This window comes from Natrix helvetica (assembly GCF_964273705.1).
Source record: "Natrix helvetica genome assembly, chromosome: 2".
NCBI classification, from domain to species: Eukaryota; Metazoa; Chordata; class Lepidosauria; order Squamata; family Natricidae; genus Natrix; species Natrix helvetica.
In genome coordinates, this window is record NC_138552.1 from 241,488,655 (window position 1) to 241,511,452 (window position 22,798).

At 37.7% G+C, this 22,798-nt stretch overlaps 1 protein-coding gene across 1 annotated transcript; it reads left to right on the plus strand.

The window, feature by feature from the left end:
• Window positions 1-265: 265 nt before the first annotated feature.
• Window positions 266-3,872, plus strand: LOC309385529 (calcium/manganese antiporter SLC30A10-like; the record flags this gene model as incomplete). The annotated part of the gene is made up of 4 exons (XM_081940051.1): window positions 266-1,144; window positions 1,912-1,995; window positions 2,177-2,416; window positions 3,385-3,872. Exons 1-4 carry the CDS (start codon window positions 586-588, stop codon window positions 3,870-3,872), a joined length of 1,371 nt encoding a protein of 456 aa, XP_081796177.1. The 5' UTR covers window positions 266-585.
• Window positions 3,873-22,798: the final 18,926 nt, after the last annotated feature.

Here is a 22,798-nt window from a genome sequence, read left to right on the forward strand (position 1 = left end):
TGAAGTTTATAGTTTTTCTTTGAAGGCGTTTCGCTTCTCATCCAAGAAGCTTCTTGGATGAGAAGTGAAACATTAAAAAAAGACCAACTCCCCCCCCAAAAAAACACCAAAACAAAACCCAGAAACTCCAGCTGCCTCTTGAAATATATGTTGATTACATCTGAGAATTCCAGATGCACAAAAATGAAAAAAAAAAGTCCCCACAATGGAAAAAGTGATGGACCGAACAGAGATGTCAAACTGTTAAAATCAGCGAAAAGAATACATCTAATTTTGTTTCTACCCGGAAACTGTTTCTGGATTTTCTGCAGAACATAAAATTTTGTTCTGCCCATTGGATTAATTTGTTGCTGTAGAAATGGCTAGTAAATATGTCCAGACCACACCTGCAAATTACTCCGTATCTGGGAATAAGGGCGTTCCCCGCGCCGTTATAAAGCAAAACGCAGAGTCATCATCGCCCGGACACTTGTCGCCAGTACCCTCCGCTCTCAGGAGGAGAGGGAGGAGAGAGGCAGCTCACAGCCCGGATCGGGACGGGTTCTGGAAGAAACTTAAGACGGTAGTGAAGAGCAGCGGTTCCTCATGGGGCGCTACACGGGCAAGACGTGCAGGCTGAGCTTCATGCTAGTAATGACGTCGAGCTTCTTCGTGACCGAGCTGGTGTCGGGCTACCTGGGCAACTCGATCGCGCTGGTCTCCGACTCCTTCGCCATGCTCTCCGACGTGCTGGCTCTGTGCATAGGCATCGTCACAGGACGCCTTTCTCACCGAACCAGACGCCGTCCCAGCGCCTCTTACGGCTCCGGACGGGCCGAGGTGGTGGGCGCCCTCTGCAACGCCGTCTTCCTGGTCGCCCTCTATTTCACCATCCTGGTGGAAGCCGTGCAGCGGCTGGCGAGGCCGGAGACCATCAGCAACGCCACGCTCGTCCTGGTGGTAGGCGCGATCGGCCTGGCCATCAATGTCGTGGGACTCCTCATCTTCCAGGACTGGGCCTGCTGCTGCGGTCGAGGGTCGCCGCCCCGGCCTTATATTAGCCCCGAGGACGAGAGCTCAACCCGAACCGTCGCTAGCAGTTCGATCGCCTTAGAGGGGATGGTGGAAATGAGCGGCAGCGCCGCTGAGCCCCTCCCGAAAGCAGGTGCCAACCGGTTGCCTCCCTGCTCATCGTTCGTAGCATCTTCCCGCATTCCTTCCTTTTTTCCTTCCTTCTCTTTCAGCTGCCTTTTCCCTCTCTTTATCCCCCCCCCCCCGTCCCGTTCCACCTTCTCTTTAGTTACACCAATTTCTCTTTGCCTTTTAAGGACTTTTGGGGTCATAATTTTTACCCTTCCTTTCTTATTTCCCATTTATTTTGGAAAGTGTTGTGTTGCATGTGCTTCTTTCTGCTAATTTTTATACATTCTTTTCCGATTATTCTATTTGCTTGTTCTTATTTATACCTCTCATTCCTACTCTATTACATTACATTACATTTATAATAATGCACTGGCAGAGTACTTGTATAATAATTTATTACTGAATAAAGCCAGAGAAATAATTGTATTTGTAATATTAAAGTAGATAAACGGAAGCAATCTTTGCGTCAATTAGTATTTGTTTTCACAGTCTTTTGATACTATAAATCATTTTTTCCTAAACTACAATAGTAGAGAAGAGATTTCAGAATTAATTAGATATCAGGTTGTATAAGGTGGTCTTTATGAATATTAAACAATTCCATTCAATGTCTCCCCATTGCTTGGTTGGCTTGTAATTATACTACACTGTGCATGTAGAGTGTATGCAAGCGTGAGTCATAAGTAACTTGCTGGTTCTGAATGATTAAGATAAGTTGGTTTTGAAAAGATTTGTATCTTTCTGTGTGTAGAACTTATAAACAACACAGTGTTTCTTCTTTGAATGCAGGTGATTCGGCGGATACCCAGAAAAAACCTGAAGAGGATAAGAAACAGAAAACAGAAAAAAAGTCCGAAGCCTTGAACATAAGAGGTACTATATTAGAACTGAAAGATTTTTCCAGAATAAGGCAGCCATAATTAGAGATGAGGTGTTGTTGTTTATATTTGCTCTCTATACAAGTTTATACAAATTTTTGGAATCTTAATGTATTCCAATATAGTTATCCAGTTTTTTTCTGGTTACCAAATGTTTTCCTTACGCTTTGTTTCAGGCGTCCTTTTGCATGTGATGGGAGATGCTCTTGGCTCAGTTATTGTCGTGGTTGCTGCTTCCATATTCTATATACTTCCTCTGGATGAGAACACACCGTGTAACTGGCAGTGTTACATTGATCCGAGCCTGACTATTGTTATGGTGTTTATCATACTGTCTTCTGCCTTTCCACTTATCAAGGAGACGGCAACCATTTTGTTGCAAATGGTCCCCCAAAATGTGAATATGCAAATATTGGGTAAGTTGCTTGATGCTCTTTCTGGATTATACATTCACTGCAGCATTACATGCTTAAGGGTCACACGGCGATATTTCCTAGCAACATGACTCAAGTCTTAGAGGATTAATAAAGACACATACAGTATTTTGAGAACAGCCCACATAGGAAGAATGAAGCTGTTGTTTGCAGAAATTCCTATACACACGTGTAGACATTTGTAATCCATAGCTACTAATATAAATAGATTGGTTTATTATTTTGCGTTGTGGATTACAATATCATATTTATGATATATGATATATCTGTATCTATATTTATATCATATAGATCTATATCATAAGTATATCCTTTAAAAACTGAAGAATGTACTGTATTACAAAATGTGGATTGATTCAGCAAGCAAATCTCATTACAAATTTCCAGGTTCAGAGGAGTGAATTCAAAAACAAAATCTCATATATATACACATGCATTCCAAAGCAGCCCTGAAATAAAAAAATCAAACATACTACACAAACATACTACAAATTGATATTGTTTCCCCCCAGTTTTACTGGGTCATATGATCTTGTGCCTTAGTTCATCCTAGCGTCCTTTAGTTCCCATTCAGCTCCCATAATTCTCAAACTACTTGCAGGATATTGGGCAGCAAAAGATGACTTTCTTCTGTTTCTTCCAATGTAATTATTAATGCTGGCAGGAGAATTTCAACAGGTTCCATCCAACAGCCTCCTGTCTCCTTATTTCTTACTTGGAAGCTGTTGCAATAGTGAGACATGGACTCATTGTTTCAGCTGGGGCTGCTTTCTGTTATAGCAGCCCTACATTATTGTACAGCCTGGAAAAGTTATGATTAGGTTCTTATGCCGTCCATTCAAAGACATGTTCTTTGTGTTTGTAGATGCAGTTAAATATTAAATGGAATACTGTAGAACCTGGATAAACATCTGATTTTTCACTTTGTTTGTATTTCTTCTTCTTCCTAGCAAACAAATTATTGGAGGTGCCAGGCGTTAGCAGCATTCATGAGCTGCATGTCTGGGAATTTATCAAGGGGAAGAACATTGCTACACTCCATGTCAAGTGTCACTCTACTTCTGACTACCCCGTTGCTTCCTACAAAATCAGGGAGGTGTTCCATGAAGAAGGGATCCATTCAGTGACCATCCAGCCAGAGTACCTAGATCACAATTGTCCCAAGGTCCTGTGCAGTACACCATGTATCTCCAGATCCTGTGATCCTCAGTTGTGCTGCAACCAGCAGGATGCGCTTCTTTCTCAGATGAATGGTTACAGTGAAACAATAGGCAGCTTTTCTCCATCACTGAAGAAGGTCTTCCAAAAAAAAGATGCCATAGAAATTCCTGTTGAACCCACATGGGCTGAAGACATGGTCAAAAAGAACAGTTGTTTCAAAGACAATTATAAAGAAAAAAGCGAAACAATACCACAAATAAATAGCACTCAATTTTAGACTTTTGGGGTAAATATATTCTAAATTCTTTTGTCTCAAAAAAGGTGGGGGAGCTTCCTTGTAGAAAGCTTCCTTTGGTGGAAAAGAAGTAGCTGTTGGCGAGTGTTTGCCATGTTTCTGGGACGCAGCAGTTGAAAGTTGAATACCAAGTTGAATACCAAGTACTACAACTAAAACAGATGCCATTGGTTTCATCTAAGGTCTAGTTGAAATGGGCAGCCATTTTCTTAATGTTGGGCAAATAACCAATGCCAACCCTATTTGCTACCCTGCCCTGCAAAGAGAAAAGGATAAAGCATTTATTCAATGAGCAGAGGTGTCTTCTGCTCAGATCACTCTTCAAACCTTGTCTTAATTGATAATGTGCGCATCTTTCAGATGCAAATAGAAATCTCAAGAAGGTTGAGATTTCCATCTGTTTTAATGTATTAACTAGAATGCAGATTGCAAGCCTTACTCCTTTATGATTGTCCTAGCTTATGGCATATATTTTTCACTGAACTTTGTTTTTCTGTTTTCTTGAGATAGATTAAAAGGAGAAAAGTGAGGAAATAGGCCTCATGGGTGTAGGGAATAAAAGAGTTTAATCAGCGAAAGAACCAATCACTCTTTTGTGCTTGACAAATGACATATTTCTTACTGAAACATGAATGGAAATATTCAAAATATTTTATTTTCTCCCCTTACTGTCTTTACATTTTCTTCATATTCCAGAAATTATAAAATGCTGGAATATTTTTTAGAAAACATTTGAAATAATTTATTGGATTATATGCCATGAGAAATAAAATGTGAGTTTTTCAATGTGCACTTTTGTCATTTGTATTAAATTAGCAAAGGAGTAAAGCTGCAAGAAGTAAGGATTTTCATTTGTTTTAGGCAGGGTAGAACAATCCTCTGAGTTTGTTTTAATAGAGTAATCCTATGGTACACTGAGCTTTTCCAATACTGATTCTCTCTCTCTTCTTTTGTAATATGGTGCTATTGAATAGTTTGGTTTTTTTAAAACTATGGGACTTCTTTCAAGCCATTTTGTAAAAATTTTTAGATCTTTGACTTAGCTGGCCTGTTTTAAACCTCAATCCAAATAAATATACATAACTATAAATCTTTTAAATACCTCCTTTAAGTACTGCCAATGTAGCCATGTAAATCATTTGAGTGTGGCTGAGTGATAATTGTCCTTCTGCTATATTGAGTTTCTTCATGTTTTCATTTCTTTAAGTTTTTGTTGTTATTTATGTCTGATGTTTTTCGTATTGTGGTACAATTTGAATTATTTTGCTGTCCACAGCTACTTTTTGTGAAATGGGTGGCTATATTAATTTGCTAAATAAATATAATATAAATATAAAATTGCTAAAAAATAAAATTGCTAGGAATATCTTACTTATAATTATTTTAGAAATTTCAGTACGCAGCTAAAATTCATAAGTGTCTGGCTATCAAGTGGTTTACTCCTGATGAAAGAGGTGGGGATGGAAGAAAAGACTAATTCATATAGCTGCCTATATAATTCACCCCTATCCAATCAGTACACTGCTCTTCTGCCTTATTCTTATGGACAGCAAAATGTAACCCTACTAAACAGATTCTGTGTATGATATCAAAGCTGTATTTATTTTATTTCATGTTTTGTTGAATGTTATTAATTTCACACTCGGCTTTTGCAAGTTGAGGATTAGGAATTTGGACCCCAAAAAAGTTCTGAGCAAGTTTTAATGAAACTACTGGGATTGAACATTGGGTATCACCCATGAAATTAATGTTGCTGTTTGAATTTAATACTGTCCCATGCAAAATTTAATGGAAAACAAATGATTGTAATTATTGCCTGTGTAGATGAATTTTCTTCTCATTTCAGTTAATGTTTGTTGTATTTGCACTTTTGTAGCATAAACTGGGTTTATGAGGACCCAGATTGTTGGGGGCAATATGCTGACTCTGTAAACTGCTTAGAGAGGGCTGTAAAGCACTGTGAAGCGATATGTAAGTCTAAGTCTAAGTGCTATTACTATTAGTATGTGTTCAATAGAATACTGTTTTTAATTTTGTGTGTATATGTATGTATGCCTATTTATATTGCCTTAATATAAATAGAAATTTTCTTCTTCTAAACCTACAACACTTTAAAAAACTATTGCACGAAACATCTCCAAATGGGCAATAATGCTTTGTTGGGGTGGTAGTCATTATTGTTTTTAATTCCAAAAGTGTATATAATAAATAAAGAAGTGTTAAGTTGTTTTCATAAATACAGAATGCTGTTCTGTATTTTATATACACCACTTATTTGGACTTTTTGAACTGTAATTCTTAAACAGAACATGGAAGAAGAGAATAAACAACAGACTTGCAGAAATATACAAATAAAAAGGGGCACAACGATAACCAATTTCAAATTCTGTATCAGTGAAAAATGCTATTGCATTTACAAACTCCTCATAATAAAATATAAAATTTTACTACAAATTTCTAATTTTTAGTTTGATCCATGCCAGATGAGACCAAACTGAAATGTAGTATTCTATTATTTAATCTGTACAAGTTGGGGGCACCCACCAAAATCTGGAAAGTCCATCTTTTGATTCTTAGTATAGTTTTGATCTGACTTTTCTCTATCACTTTACACAAATTTACTGAGTAAATTTGGCTCTGGTACATCATATGTTTTGTGCCCAGTCCATGTATGCTGTTTTCTCAGTATAAGTAGCCCTTAGATCTTAACATTTGTTTTTCTGTAAAATTATTGATCTATATATCTGGCATTACCATGGCTTTATTGTGCTGAGCAAATTTACAACTGCCATTTTATTTAGGCAAGACTTGTCACAAAGCTTATTGATTTATTTATTGGCAATGCCTTATATTGTTCAGCAATTAAGACTACTGAAATTTGAATATGGCTCCATTCTTCTACCAACTAAATCATGCATGTTGTATAATTTAAGATTTTTCTCTCCTCTTTTTGGTGGAGCTCCTGATGGTCTTGATGCATCTATAATATCAGGAGAGGTGCAGGATTTGATTCCTGTGACAAATTGGAAGATCCAAAATTTATAAAAATCTTAAATAGAATATTACAAAGAGTCCTGCAAATGTAATGACTTTTATGAATGTTTAGTATGTTTCACTATCACATTATGGCTTTTGAATATAACATTTATGAACTATATATTTATGACGAAGTATCATCTTTGGAAAGCATCAACTTCACTAAATGAAAGTTTATGTTATGATTTCCTCTGAAGTCACGTTTACCTTCTATCAGGATAGCACAAAAAAACCTTCGAAATTGAAATTTGTTTGAAAGTTTGAAACTTTAATCCTGACAATTTCTATTGGTTTTTAAGTTCCAACCATAATATGCACAATTGTTCTTGTGTTTATGCACATTATTTCTTGAAAGTGTCATAAAAGTGCAATATATAACACTGTTTTAAAAGTTTTATATAAATAAAATGTTTTTATGTGCACAACTAGTTTTGCTATCTATTAAATAAATATTTTTTAGAAATATCAAGCACTATTTCTTTCTTTATATTTTTTCCTCTCATTTATAACTGGAGACACACTTTCTGGAGAATATTTTAGGAGGATATGTACATCATTTTACATGATATAAGAAGAGATTTGCACCCTAGTGTATTTATCACATTTCTAGCAAAATGACCCCTATTCTCTCAAATTTACTTCAGCACCTTCTCATTCGAAAAAAAATATTTCACAAAGACAGACAGAGAAATTAGATATTTCAAAGTTTTGAGTAATTCTGTTGATTTTTACTTAGGGAAAAAGTACACCATTTTCTTCAGGGTTTAAAAACACTACTATTTTTAAACTGATATTTTGTAGCATAAGAATAAGACATGATTAAATGGAAGAAAATGCAGATGTAATTTTCCAGAGTAGGCTAGGATCATTCAGCCTGTCCTGCGCTCTACATGGTCTCCCGTCTTTCTCTCTGAACTTCTGGAAGCTATTGACTGAGAAGCTGCATCCGCTGAGACCAGTTTCTGGACCTGTTGTGGAAGGTCTTGGTGCTGGATTTTGGCTTTGCTTTAGCTGAGCTGCTTCTCACCCAGAAAGTGTCTCTGCCTGGAGAAAAAGAATGGGCGTGCCTGTGAGAGGACAGATGTGGCTTTTTGGGCTTGTATGTTATTCTGTCTCTGTTACACACAAACCTTCCCATGCTACCTTCATCATAACACTAATGTGTTGAGGTAACAAATGGACAATTAAATGAATTATGTGGGGTGCCACAGGGATCAGTGCTTTCTCTTTTGTTTTTTTAACATCTGACAAAAGTAAGTGGCTTTCGATTTGGAGCCCCACTGCTCCCAGGGCTATATTATCTTTGGTAATGGATGATAGTTAGGACTGCACTATCCCTGACAGACCAGTACACAATCTGGAGGTCCTCCTAGAGTCACGACTCCTGTTCGTCGAACAGATGGTGGTTGTGGCTACGAGTGCCTTTGCACAGTTTTACCTTGTGCCCAGTTGCCCTTGTTCCTGGATTGGCAGGCCCTGGTCACAGTCACGTCCTGGTCACTTCCAGATTGGATTATGACCATGTACTCTACATGGGGCTCCCCCTGAAGAGTATTTGGTACAGAAGTGGTAATTTTTGTACTACCGGTTCAGGCGTGCATGTGCAGAAGCATCTGGGCAGGTGGGTGGAGCCTCCCACTGCCACTACTACTGGTTCTCCTGATCCGGGCCGAACTGGCAGCAACCCACCTCTGATTTAGAAGTTTTGGCTAGTGGAAAATGCAGTGACTTGGGCAGTTATATATGCTCTTAGTACAGCATATTACACCTCTGCTCTGTGAGCTGTGTTGCCTACTAATTTGCTTCCAGATACAATTCAGGGGTCTAGTGTTAAGCCCTTCATGACACTAGAGTGGGCTACCCCATCTGAAAAAGAAGGCGTGCTGCAGGTACCTTTGTTTAAGGACCTACATTTGGTGGGTCCCAAGAGACCTGGATTTTCTGCGGTGGGATCTGCCTTATGGAACATTCTTTTGTTCAAAATTAAATCAGCTCCATCTCTCTTAATATTCTGACTGGCTGCCTATCCTTGGTTGGAAACCAGACTATTTTTGATGTTGTAAATTGAAGCAACCCTCTTCAGTTTGTATCCCATATTATTTGAGGAATTTGAGTTGCTCTTGTATCTATAAGTCAGAGGTGGGTTGCTCCCGGTTCGGCCCAGTTCAGCTGAATCAGAAGTGGTGATTTGGCCTGGATCATAGAACTGGGAGTGACCCAGGCTGGCCACACCTCCAAATCGGTTCCCCGGTCTCTTCTGGCATGTTTCTGTGCATGCACAGAACAAATCACAAACAACTGTGCATGCGCAGTGGGTACGCACGCAAAGCGAACCGGTACCAACTGATATAGTAACCCACTCCTGCTATAAGTATATCATAATAATAAAAGTGAACTGTATATCCCATCTAATTAATAACCAAAACATTCAGATTATTCAGGTTCAGTTTGATAGTTCCTTGGCTAGGCTTCAAAATATTTAGAGACTGTAGCAGCAATGATAATGAGGTTTAAACTTTAGTGCCTGTAATACCATTTCATGTAGTAAAAGTTTTCTAGATTATAGAGCTTTGAACTCATTATCCCATGGTATACAATATAACTATAACTTTGTTTGCCAGGATTTGTGAAGGCAGGACATAGTGTTGAACTCATTCAACAGTCTTTGCATTTTAAAGGGAAAAAATGTACATTGATATTTTACTTCATTCAAATTGCATGCATCCCAAAGGAAGAAATAAACACTATTTTTTTAAATTTTCCATAAGAAGATGAGAATTGTGTAATTTAGAACAAAACAAACACTTTTTCAGGGGCTGAATTAACTCTTTCATAAACAGAGAGCAGACAGTGGACAAAAACAGTGCTGCAGTTGTTTCATTGAAATTAGTGAACAGGTCTGATGGTTTGAGTAGGGGAATTAGATTTTCTAGATGATTTAAACCTGAATTAAGATCTACAGACTTGTTTTTTGTTATTCTGAAACACAATAGGAAATACATCTTTTTTGGTGGTTTGTCACTGAAATTGACCAGTACAATTAAAAATAATAATTAGGACTTTACCAGTGTTGGATTGCAAACTCAGTCCAGACTTGCCAATTTTGATGTCTAGGCAATTAATCAAAATAATATTCCATCCTACTAACTTATCAAGGTGAAACCACTGAATTGTGTCCTATTAGTTGAGTCATTTAAAAATTCACTGTCTAAAGCCACTTTGTCCCTTTCATTCAGTTAGTTCCTTGTCTCTATACAATAACTTGTTGCAAAGGAATCTGGTGACTATTCTAAAATACAGAAATAGAATAGGAATGAAGTCCCACTTATTTCTCTTCTTTACAAATAATGCAGGTTTAAATCCTGTGTCTACTATTAAAGGTGTAGCATGAAGTAAAACTGAAAACCAACATTTATTGATTGTTAACTGGTCATGACAGAACACTTGTTGCTCCCATTAAAGAAAATGTTTGCATGGTGGCATTGCAGTTCTAAAAATGAAAACTCTGTACATGAAGTTTTTAATAGATCATTTCAGATATTATAACTATGATAGAAATGCTTGTTGACTCTTTTTGTTTCCTGCTCTTTGGCTTTGACAATCACATTCTTAAAATCCACAAGTTGAGTTTAAATGCTGGTAACATCATGAATGCATCCATGTAATTTCTTGGTAACCATTCTGAAGTTATTGACAGTTCATATATGCTTAGAATTATTTAACTAATAAGTACTAACCAGTCCAACTTGCTTAACTTTAGAGCTCTGGCTAGGTGAACTGCCAAGATAATCATCTTATTCTTCTCGGTAATATTTAGAATGTGACTTTGAACAAGTCAAGAACTTTCAGTCTCTCATTTTAGGGTAATTATTAGACCATTACAAAGGTCACAAATATATGCAAATTTGGGAAAACTTCAGATTTCTTCCTTAAACAAGTTATTACAGAAAGATTTGTGCATATATGAATGTGCCATGTGTTTGGGGAAGCAGTGAAAGAAGTGAGAACAATTAATCAGTGGAACAGCATGTCTTCAGATCTTGTGGGTAATCCATCATTGGAGGCACTTAAGAAGAGATTGGACAACCATTTGTCTCAAATGATATAAGGTGTCCTGCTTAACTAGAAGACCCCCAATTCTCCTCTCATCTCATCTCTCCTCTCCTCTTCTCCACTTTTAGTAGCATACAGATTTTCAGAAAACCAGTATGAGAAAATTTGATTTAGCATAGAACAGGCAAGAGTTCTAAAAGCTCTAGTTTCTATCCGCAACAATTTTCCAATTTCATTTTGATTCATGCTTAGGTATTGGGATGTTTGTAATAAGCTAATTAATCGCCACAGTAACTGACTTTTCTTTTACCTTGCCTTTCTTTCTTTTAAATCAGCTGACATGGAAGATAGCATTTTGTATCCATATTTTGATAAATAGTTGAGATGTTTGATCGCCTTGCAGTCCAAGGGACTCACAGGAGCAACATGGATACAGTACACTAAATTGAGAACCAGCTACTGAACAGAAGCACTTCAGATGAACACACTATCATATTCACTTCTATCAGGTTGCTAATAAAATAATCATATCTTCCTTATTTTCTCCTTCACAACAATCAGATCTTTGTATGATATCCTTTTATCTGGAGCATGTAAATGACAGAAGGACCTGTTTCCTCCTAGATGTTTCTAATCAGAAAGAGCAGAGAAAGGGCAGCAATGAACAGAGACTCCAAAGTGATTCAGTCTTTTTATCCTTAATAGGCTTTCTGGGGAAAGAAATGGAAGGAGGGAGGAAAATGCAACTCTAGGTGTCTGCAGGGTGAGTTTAAAAAAATTCAAGATGGAAGTCTCAATCATGTATTGGGCAACCATAAGGACTCTAAAAGCTATTCAAAGCCCTCTCAAGATGAGTAAAAAGATGCAGGTTCAGTTGCATGATTGTGGCCATCATCCAGACATTTTTTGTCCATTCCCCACCCCATTGACAAACCTGCAGTGTTGCCTAGATATCCATAATTTTCCATAAGAGAAACAGATGAAGACCTGGCCTGGATATGCTTTGTGTTAAAGAAGATAGATAAAAGGCACAGTGAATCACCCAATAAAAATGCAAAGAAATAAGGCATAACATATTGGATTTCAAAGTATAAGTGGGGTGCTTTTGGTCATATGGAATAGAGTCTTTGCTTTGTTCACAAATATTATTTTCTCCATTTTTGCAGTCATCTGTTACTTCTGTTTCAGACACTTCAGCATGAATTGGAGGAACAATCACTCCCAAAGCATACGTGACTACAAAGTAAGCAAACGTGTCATAAACAAAGCCAATCACATTTACCACTGAAATAAATGTCACTTGAGAAATCATGGAGGGAGCTCAAAGAGTAGGAAGATGGAACAAAATGACCTCTTCCCTCAAAATTTATTTGAGCACCTTCTCATTGAGGAAATAGACCCTGAGAACTGAGATTTTCTAAAGCTTTGAATAACACTGTTGATTTTTCCTTAGAAGAAAAAATAATAGTTTGTTCAGAGTTTTTTTTTAAATATCATTTTAAATAGCTGGGATTTTGTAGCAGACATAGTTTTCCAGGATAGACCAGCATGCTGCTCCACACCATCTCTTCTCTCCTTCTCCTTTTTGACTTCTTGTGTTCAGCTCTTGGTTGAGAACCAAGTCAGAACCAAGACTGCAGCAACTGGTCTAATGAAGAGAAGGATTAGAGGTGACATGATAATAATCTTCCAATATTTAAGGGGCTGTCACAGAGAATAGGAGGTTACTCTATTTATTCTCCAAAGCACCTGAATGCAGGACATGTAGTAACAGACAGGAACCTGTAGTGGCCCAGCAGGAGCCGTTGGAGCTGCAAAAAGACTCCGACAGTGAGGGGCCTTATGAGTCGGCTCTGGAAGATGTGGAGGACCCTGGACAGGGTTCTGACTCCAAGCAGGAATCAGAGAGGCTGGTTGGCCACCAGGAGGCGCCTGAGGCATGGACTAGGGGTGAAAGCCAAAGGGAGTGTGCTCCTGATGTCATGCCTTGGAGCAGTGGGGAGGAGACAAGGGAGTTGGTCCTGGACGCCCAGCAACGGAGGGCTGATAGACGTAGAGAACAACTGCGCAGATACAGAAGATAATTGGACCCAGGTGGTTGTAATTAGGCTCCTCTCAAGATAGTATATAAGGGGAGACTTTGTGAGGAGGCTGGTTGCAGGATTCAACTTAATTACCAACGCTGGAGAAGCTCTCGGGTCTGTTTCTTATCTTGGAAGTCTGGATTGCTGCCAAGGTCTAGTCAGTGTGTGAATAAATTGTCTAGCAGTATTCTTGTCTTGGAGTGCTTTGGTGTACGAAGAGGGGGGTCAGAAGAGGAACCTATCAAGGAGAGATCCAATATACAACGAAGGAGAATTTTCCTGACAATGAGAACAATTAATGGGTGGGTGCTTCATCACTGGAGGTTTTTAAGAAGAGACTGGACAGCCATTTGTCTGGGATGGTATATGGTCTCCTGCTTGAGCAGGGAGATGGGATAGATGACCTCCAAGGTCAATTCCAATTCTCTTATTATGTTAACCTGCATCTCCCAAGACCAAAACCTGGGACCTTTTATGGAAGATTTTTGACGTCTCCTCTTGGAGCAAAAGAATGGGCATGCCTGTGAAAGGACAGGTGAAACACTTAATAGAAGTTTTACTTATAATTACACAGATTGTGTATATATTTACTTCTTTTCTGTCATGTTCTCATCATATGCTAAATAATAATATGAAACCAAGGATGGCTTCATTCCCCCCTCCTTTGTATTTGGTGTTGGCTCTTTCACAAATCCCTACTGGGGCAGTATAAGGGCTTTCAGAAAGTGCCCCCCCCAGTTTGTTATTTTATTTTCTCCTATAGTTTGTTTTCTTTACATTCTTCCAGGAACAAATTACAAACATATCTATTTTATGACAGGCTTTCCCAACTGGGATCTTTCTGAATGTTAGTTTGCAGTACTGATTATTTTCAACATTTGTGGTTTGACTGAGGAACAGTGGCAGTAGATTTGTGTGTGTGTGTGTGTGTATGTGTGTCGAATATGCTATAGGAAAGAAAATAATATTCAATTCACATGTTCTCTTTTTGATAATATCATTACTATTTTATCTAACTTGGTAAGTAACCCTCCTGGTAAACCCCGCTCACTATAAAAGTGAGACATAAATATATTTACAGACCAAACTACTCAACATGTTTCTTAGTTATTGAAAAATTCTAGTTTTACATCTAAGCAATTTCAGTATGCTGAATGTACTAGTATCATAGGTAAGGTGGAACAATATTGTCCTTGATACTGTTTTGGAAAAAAAGGAGAGATTTTAATGACAATCAGCTCAAAGGTAACAGAGTTTACTACACTTGAAGCATTTACCTTTGATATAAGTTGTGCGTCAGAACTGAGATACAGAAAAAAAAAAAACCACCCAGAAACAGGGCAATTAAAAGTTTGATAATCTCAACCAAAAGGTAGTTAGATCTTTGTTCTTTTACTTTTTGCCTGGTCAGGAAATGTGCATGTTTAAGCATTCTTAGGAAAACTTTGAAAGTTGGAAGATTTAAAGAAGAAAATGATTCATCCAGGTCATCACAGATGTATCTGAGGATGGGATTTGGTTGCTAATTCAGTACTGAGGGAAATTGATATTGAGAAGCAGTAAAGATGGCTCTTCATATGCAGTAATTGGCAGTAGGGTGTTCAAGCTTCAGATAGCAAGATATTTTAACATATTTTCATAGAAAAATATTGTACACATGTAGATCTGTACTCTTTAATTTTCTTTCCTCAGTAGTCTGAGTAACAGTAACAGTTAGAACAATTAATCAGTGGAACAGCTTGCCTCCAGAAGTTGTGAATGCCCCAACACTGGAAGTCTTTAAGAAGATGTTGGATAACCATTTGTCTGAAATGGGGTAGGGTTTCCTGCCTAGGCAGGGGGTTGGACTAGAAGACCTCCAAGGCCCCTTCCAACTCTGCTATTGTATTGTATTGTCATAGAAGGCAGATATAAAAAAACAACAACCTTGTTAGAAAAGATTTTCTCTTGTGGAGAGGATGTAATTGAAACACTAGTTCATGTTCTTAAAAATGTATACAAGAAATTTGTAAAATCCTTGCTTGCTCAGATTATGTTAGTTGTTTGCTTGTTTGTTTTTGCCTAATTCTGCCTGGGTCTTCTTGGGACTGCTAATGAAGCATCATGAACTAATTAACTCACTAACTACCTAACATGATTGTGAGATGGGAAGTTATATAAATTGATTGAATGAATGAATAATATTATTTAGAAAAAAATGAGTTGTAGTTAAGAAGAACAGTATTTCTGAAGGATTATGCTTATTAATATGAATTAGACAATCCGTGCCCTATTGGCTCATCATTTTAGGATCTTCTTCTTCCTTTTCTTTCCTAGAATTCCTGCTGGTTTCCCCATTTCCCTGTTCCTGCTGATTTTCCCATGTATTGCTTTTGGAAACTTTGCAAAGAGAAAGTCATCAGGGAAGCCAGCAGGAAGTAGAAAGTCTAAAGGCCAGCAGGCAGGTAAGTGGCTGCTGCTTGATGGGGAAGGGAGTAATGGGTGGACCATGAAGGATATGCAGGGGTGCATGAAGGTGCTGTATGGGTTGGGAAGTGTGCATGAGTGTGCACAAGAGATGCTGAGGTGGTCACTGAAGGAACATGGGTGGGCAGTGTGGGTTAGCAAGGGCGCATAAGGTTGGTCAAGAAGGGTAGGGAGTATGAGATTAGGGGTGACATGGGTCAAGTATGGTGCATGGTGGTTGCCAGGATATGTAAACATGTCATGCAGGTCAGAGAGAGCACATGGAACAGTGTGCATTGCGAAGGGTGCATGGGAGGGAATCACAGGTCAGGAATGTCACATGTAGGTGCATGATAGGTGCCATGAGGGCAGAGAAGGATATGCAAGGGTTGCTGCATGAGTTGGGATGTGCAGGAAGGGTATGCAGGGTGCTATGTGAGACATGGAGGGCACATGGCAGGTGCTGCAGTTTGGGAAAGATGTGTGGGATACATGACAAATGGCGCATAGGTTGGGGAAGATGTGCAGAGGGCCATAGATGGGGAAAGGAATGAAGGAGTGTGTGAGTGGCCAAGAAAATGTCACAGAATGTTGAAAATGAGGATCATGTGCCAGCAGCAGCCTGGCAGCACTGAAGAAACCACAATTATCTGAAATGTCATTCCCTGGGGAGTAATGGATCATGACATTCTGTACGTTAATCAATTTGAAGTACTTTTTGACAAAGTTTTGCCCTATGATGTCCTTGTTGGCTCAGTTAAAAGTTACAGACACAAGAAATTTAGTAATATAAATATTATATTATCTAACTAAAAGTGCACTTTCAGGTCCAAAGCAGGATCCTGTCATCGCCTTCCCTCTACAACAGGGCTGTCCAAACTTGGGAACGTTAAGACTTGTGGACTTCAACTCCCAGAATTCCCCAGCCAGAATGGCTGGCTGGGGAATTCTGGGAGTTGAAGTTCACAAGTCTTAAAGTTCCCAAGTTTGGACACCCCTGCTCTACAACGTTTTTTTGATAGAGCTAAACAGCTGCTGAAGAATTCATGGCCATCTTTACTTTTATCATTTTGGTGGATCAGTCCATTTTCATCCAGTGGGCGATTTTGTTCTATGCTGAAGTAGGGAATGTTGGATTCATGAGGGACAACAGGAAGCAACTGAAGTAACCTAGTTATTGAGGAAGAGCAGACATTTGGGGATGGGGGAGAGCTTTATTCAAAGTTATAAATGCTGTGTGGTCTGGTTTGACAGGATAGAAGCTTCCTGTTCTTGATTTACAATATATCTTTCTCTCTAAGGTCTGCCAATCATTATTGCAGAATGTCAGCAAGAAATCTGGATAAAGTACCTACTTTAAACCTATTATAAGGCAAAGGCTGATTTTCTAAGTAACAAAGCTCATTTCTTTGTCAGTCCATGCAACACTTTCTATGGCCATTGACGCAAATTTCTAGCCCATTTATATGCAGTTATCAGAAGAGGGCAGGGTGAATAAACTAAGTTGCTCTGATATCAGTCCTCCAGAGAAACTAATTCATATACCTGCAGTGTAAGCTCCTATTTGCACCTCTGATGAGATGACCAACAAGACTTTGGAACTGCTATTTGCATATAATAAGCAGAAAACTCTAAAAGAAGCATTTGATTTGTGCTTTATCACATTTGCATAACTCACCTATTGATTCTGCAAACTAGCCAACAGTTATATGCATTTTCTTGGAGCAGAAAATCAATAGTTAACAGCTATCTGTTCCAAAGGCTGCTGAATTTCTAGTTGGTGTTGTTGGATTGGACTTCATTTACATATCATTTCATCCTATGTGAGCCAGATAAGAATTTCTTGAAAGGAGAAGAATGATTTAGAATTTTCTTCAGAAATTAACTATTTTGAGAGCACCAATTACTTGAGCTTTAGTTTGTTAGAAAATCTTTGCAACAGAATTACAGTATTTCAATAATCAGATCAGAGTTAATAAACACGATGAGTCTTGAGATATACAGACAATTTACTAGGCTGACCAATAAATTAAAGAGGTTCTTTTGAATTCAACTTAAATGATTCTGCTGTCCAATCAGTGATTAGATCAAATACAAGACAGAATGGGTGCCAGGCACAAGAAATTGGGAACCAGAATTAGGTTCAAAATGAGTATACATTTATTCCATGCTACCTCTAAACAAGAATCTGAACTACTAACCATCAAGGCAAATTGATGGTAGAGTCAATAGAATTCAAGGAGGGCTGGACTTAGATCTCTTGTGAGTGTGAAGATGATGCATTTGACCCTTTCCTTGGGCTCAGTCTGGTCATCTCGTACATCAGGTTCACAGCTATAATTAGTAGAAAGAAGAAAAGGGACTCTGAAAGCAACCAGATCAGCTTATCTCATTTTGAACAAGAAATGTAAGATTTAGTGGGACTTAGGGACAACAAGGTTTGCCCTCAGCTCTGAAAATGTCTGGGGTGCTTTGTGTTACTTATGCTCTGAGCCCAGATAATAAAAGAGGAGGATCAAAAATGGGAAGTACTTTTTCTCATATTGGCATCTTTAAGATGCGGGAGCTTAAAAGTTGCCAAGTTTGAAAAGCACTGGTGTATTAGGAATTTAGCTTTCTGGACTTCAGATACAGCCCAGATAAACAGCAGAAGAAGAAGATCGAAGATTAACCCTGCCTTGACCTTACTGTTTTTAAAAAGGAGTAGTGAAAGTTTTGGATCTGCTCTCAAAATTCTGTTTCTATACCCTAGAGCAATAAAAGTAGCATTCCTGTAACACTGACGTTAATTCACCTAAATGCATTATCATGTTGCATTCTAATGTGTTTCTCATCCCCACACTCTCCTAGTTACCCCTTCACTATAAATCCAAAACTGTTCACTCTCACAGACACCAAAATGAAGTAATATTGAACTAATTTCTGAAGTTCTTTTCCTGGTGTAGGAGGGTTGGGTTTTTTAGATTGTGTATTTTTTAATATTGTAAGCTGCCCAGGGTCATCAGGTGTGAGTTAGGTGGCCATATAAATTAAATAAATAAATTTCCTAGCCAGGCAAAAAGGTTTGAGTAGCCCCACCATCCCCAAACTGATATTTTCTACTTGCATTGGCCTGTGCTCTGATGGGGGTGGGGTTACTGAAAGTTATGGTCCCCAAACATTGGTGGAACATCAGACGAGGAGACAGCATACAGAGAGACCAGGGAAGGAGTTTAGATTTATTTTCAGTAGTTCACTCTGAACTTTGCTCCTGCTTTACAACCCAGAACATGAGGGCATGAATTGACCTAAACCAGGGGTGTCCAAACTTGGGAACTTTAAGACTTGTGGACTTCAACTCCCAGAATTCCCCAGCCAGCATGGCTGGCTGGGGAATTCTGGAAGTTGAAGTCCACAAGTCTTAAAGTTCCCAAGTTTGGACACCCCTGACCTAAACCAATTCAGTCCCTTTGCACCAATGCTTTGATAAAGAAAGAAACTCAATGTAAATTCCAATTATTTGTGAAAAAGGTGAGTGGTTGGGCCTAGTTTTTGTAACGCTCCTGTAATATTCATCTAGTAAAAAGTGAGACAAGTGAGCCTCCTCCTTATATAGAAGAAAGAAAATTCACCTATATTACAGACTATCATGAGGTGCTTTACCAAAAGTACTGTCCCAGGCAGTTTCCTCCTGGAAGCACACCTTTAAGCCACATGTTCCCACATCTGCATTTCATTACAAACCATTCCCAGCTGTTAAAACATCTTCTTTTTATTTCTGCAAGGAAGCTTCAAAGGCATGAGTCAATAGGCATCTATCTAAAGAGTATTACCAAAAAGGCAAGTTTGTATGAACTGCCCCATGCTCTAACCACAGAGTCCTGCAAATATTCATGATAATCATTTTATAACAAGAACCAAATGTCTTTTTATAAAATAGTTATCTTATTCAACCCCTTCATGTGTTTACAGGGTTTTATCTTTTAAATGAAATAAAATATTATGGCCATTCCCAACTCTGACATGGCCAGTTTATGCAATATGTTTTTATTGCCAGCCAGCCAGCAAAAGAAAACCTCTGTAACCCTTATATCTGTGCAATTCTAATAAACACACCCCATATGGCAAAATAAGAGATACGTGGCAACCCAAAATTTCTCATGAAGTTAACTCTGTATCACCACTGAAGGGATTTGGTGTCAAGAATGCAAATATAGACTGTTGCATTTATTTTATGTTCTGTTAATTTGAAAAGCTTGTTATAGTTGCTGTAGCCATTCTTTTCTCTATTACTCTCTGCAATCACTTTGACACCCTCACCCACTACCAACCCAGGCTGAATATACCTTCATGCATGGTATCTTCTTTGGGGATTTAACTGAAATGTGGGAAGACAGAAAGGCTACAGAATATATCTGAAGCTGCCCTGAGGTTGACAGGCCAGTTTCCTTGAGACTTCCCAAGGAGGGACTTATGGGCACATTATGGAGAGTGGAATAAAGTGATTCCCCCACCCTCCAGAATAGAACTTCTGAGAAAATATTAAAAATACACAAGATAAAATACGAAAGGTTTTTTTTAAAAACTAATGGATAATTTGAAATTTGTTTTGTTAATAAAAATATGAAATTAGAAGGTCAAATAGAACTGATGAACAAAACTGATTTTAAGATTGAGAAAAAAGTAAAATACTTGGGTATTGCTATGACAAATACCACTTTATAATGCCTTGGTAAGGCCACACTTGGAATACTGCATTCAGTTCTGGTCGCCACGATGTAAAAAAGATGTGGAGACTCTAGAAAGAGTGCAGAGAACAGCAACAAAGATGATTAGGGGACTGGAGACTAAAACATATTTACTTTACTTTAATTCATATTTCTAGACCGCCCCCTCTCCCAAAAGGGACTGGGGGCGGTGTACAGTCAATGGAATACATAAAAAGAATACATAGATACACAAATACTTAAATATTTAAATACTTAAATAATTAAATGCTTAAATGGAGGAGGTTATAAAAACTGTACATTCAAGTAAAGCATTTAAAATACAATATTTAAAAAACGACCCTTAAAAATACCCCAAAGAAATTAAATTTAAAATAGTTACCCCAGAAATTCCCACTTAAAAATATCTGCCAGGAGGTAAAATAAAACTATGAATGGGCCAAGCCGGCTAATCGAAACAGGTGAGTCTTTAGTTTTTGTTGGAAGGAGCGGAAGTCGGTGGTGGTTCTAATGTCGGGGGGGAGGTCATTCCAGAGGGTTGGGCCCATCACAGAGAAGGCTCTACTCCTAGGCGCCGCCCGTTGCAGGAACTGGGTATGTTTAGCTTAAGAGAAAGAAGGACTAGGGGAGACATGATAGCATTGTTCCAATATCTCAGAGGTTGCCACAAAGAAGAGGGAGTCAAACTATTCTCCAAAGCACCTGAGGGTAGAACAAGAAGCAATGGGTGGAAACTAATCAAGGAGAGAAGCAACTTAGAACTGAGGAGAAATTTCCTGACAGTGAGAACAATTAATCAGTGGAACAGCTTGCCTCCAGAAGTTGTGAATGCCCCAACACTGGAAGTCTTTAAGAAGATGTTGGATAGCTATTTGTCTGAAACGGTATAGGGTTTCCTACCTAGGCAGGGGGTTCGACTAGAAGACCTCCAAGGTCCCTTCCAACTCTACTATTGTATTGTATTGTATTGTATTGTATTGTAAATACAAATTGTATGTTATTTCAAAATAATTATGTTAAGACATGGAATGAAATTAAGAAGGACATGTTAAGATCGAAGAAATTAAATTTATCAATGTTGGGGATAATCTCTGTGATAAAAATGTTTTATATATGATGCATTTTTATCTATTGTATATCTATTCTATACCAAGAAAGGCAGAAGCCATTCTTTTTTTTCTTTTCTTTACTTTTCACCTTTCTTCTTATTGTGCTTTTCATCTGGGTTGTTTTTTTTGTACTTCCTTTTTCTTGATTGGTTACTTTTTATTTGTGTTTTTGAAATTTAATAATATCATATTAAAAGGAATGCTTTTGCTAGAATGACATTTCTGTTTTGACAACTCATATACCATTCAAATAATGGCAAAAAGATGCATCTAAATTTGTAGGTTGGGGAAGGAGGGAGAATAAAGTGTTAAATATAAAGTAAAAGAAAGAGAAGGATTGGGTTTACTGGATTTGAAATTGCATTTCACCTCTTGTTGATGGATAAAGGAATGGATGTTGCTGAGAAACAAAAGCCTTTTAAGATTAGAAGATCACAACCTGAAGTTTGGCTGGCATGGATATTTAGGGTACAATAAAGTTAAAATTAATGTGAATTTTAAAAATAATCTTATGAGATGTGCCATATTGAGAATATGGAACAGATATAAAATCAGGCTGTTCTCAAAAACACCTATGGATTTCAGCTAAAGAAGCATTCTTATAGAAAAGAAACAGCAGACAAAGCAAATGTTTGATGCACTGAGAATTATTGGAAAACCATCCAGGGGAATTTAAGATTGAATTAAGAGTGCAATGAATAGCAGCAAGATACAGTTGCCAATGATTTTTCCATTTACAGTTGTCAGAAAGATTTAAAATGAGCAAAAATACATGGCATGGAACAAAATAAGACAGAATTTGAAGTACAAGTACTGAGGATAAATATGTAATTGCTAAAACATATAAACTTTGGTTGAAATTTGAAACAGAGGAAGAAAGGTTCAAAGATGTAAAATGGGTTAATTAGTTTGATTACAATATACAGAAGGACTGATAGGAAAATATATGGTTAAAGGGATTGACATTTATATTATGTTATGATTTTAAAGATTTTTCTTTAATGAAATGATGTATTATTGGTACTTTTCGCCAGAGAAATCATCTAGAATATATAAAGTCACTTCAAATGTATGTTAGAAATGTGAACAATGTGAAAGGACATTCAAATATATACATTGATACAGCGGATTTTAAAAGTATATTCAACTGATGCAAGAATGTTTTCTTTTAGGACTGATGGATACACTGTTGGAAAAATGTCATGGGAAATTATTTTAATATATGATTGTTGTGGTATTATTATTATAGATAATTATTATAATGCACAAAATGGAAAGATTAGTCACTATCCACTGTAGAGGAATGGTTGGTGAAATTGACAAGAAATGAACTTGTGATTTATGATTTTGATCATTAAATAGGATTACAGGGCATTCTGACAGCTTTTATCTGCACTATCTGATGAATAATCAAGATAAATTTATTTCTCTAAAAGTAGCAAAATTTGCCTATCGTGTAAGCTTTGCCCACAAAT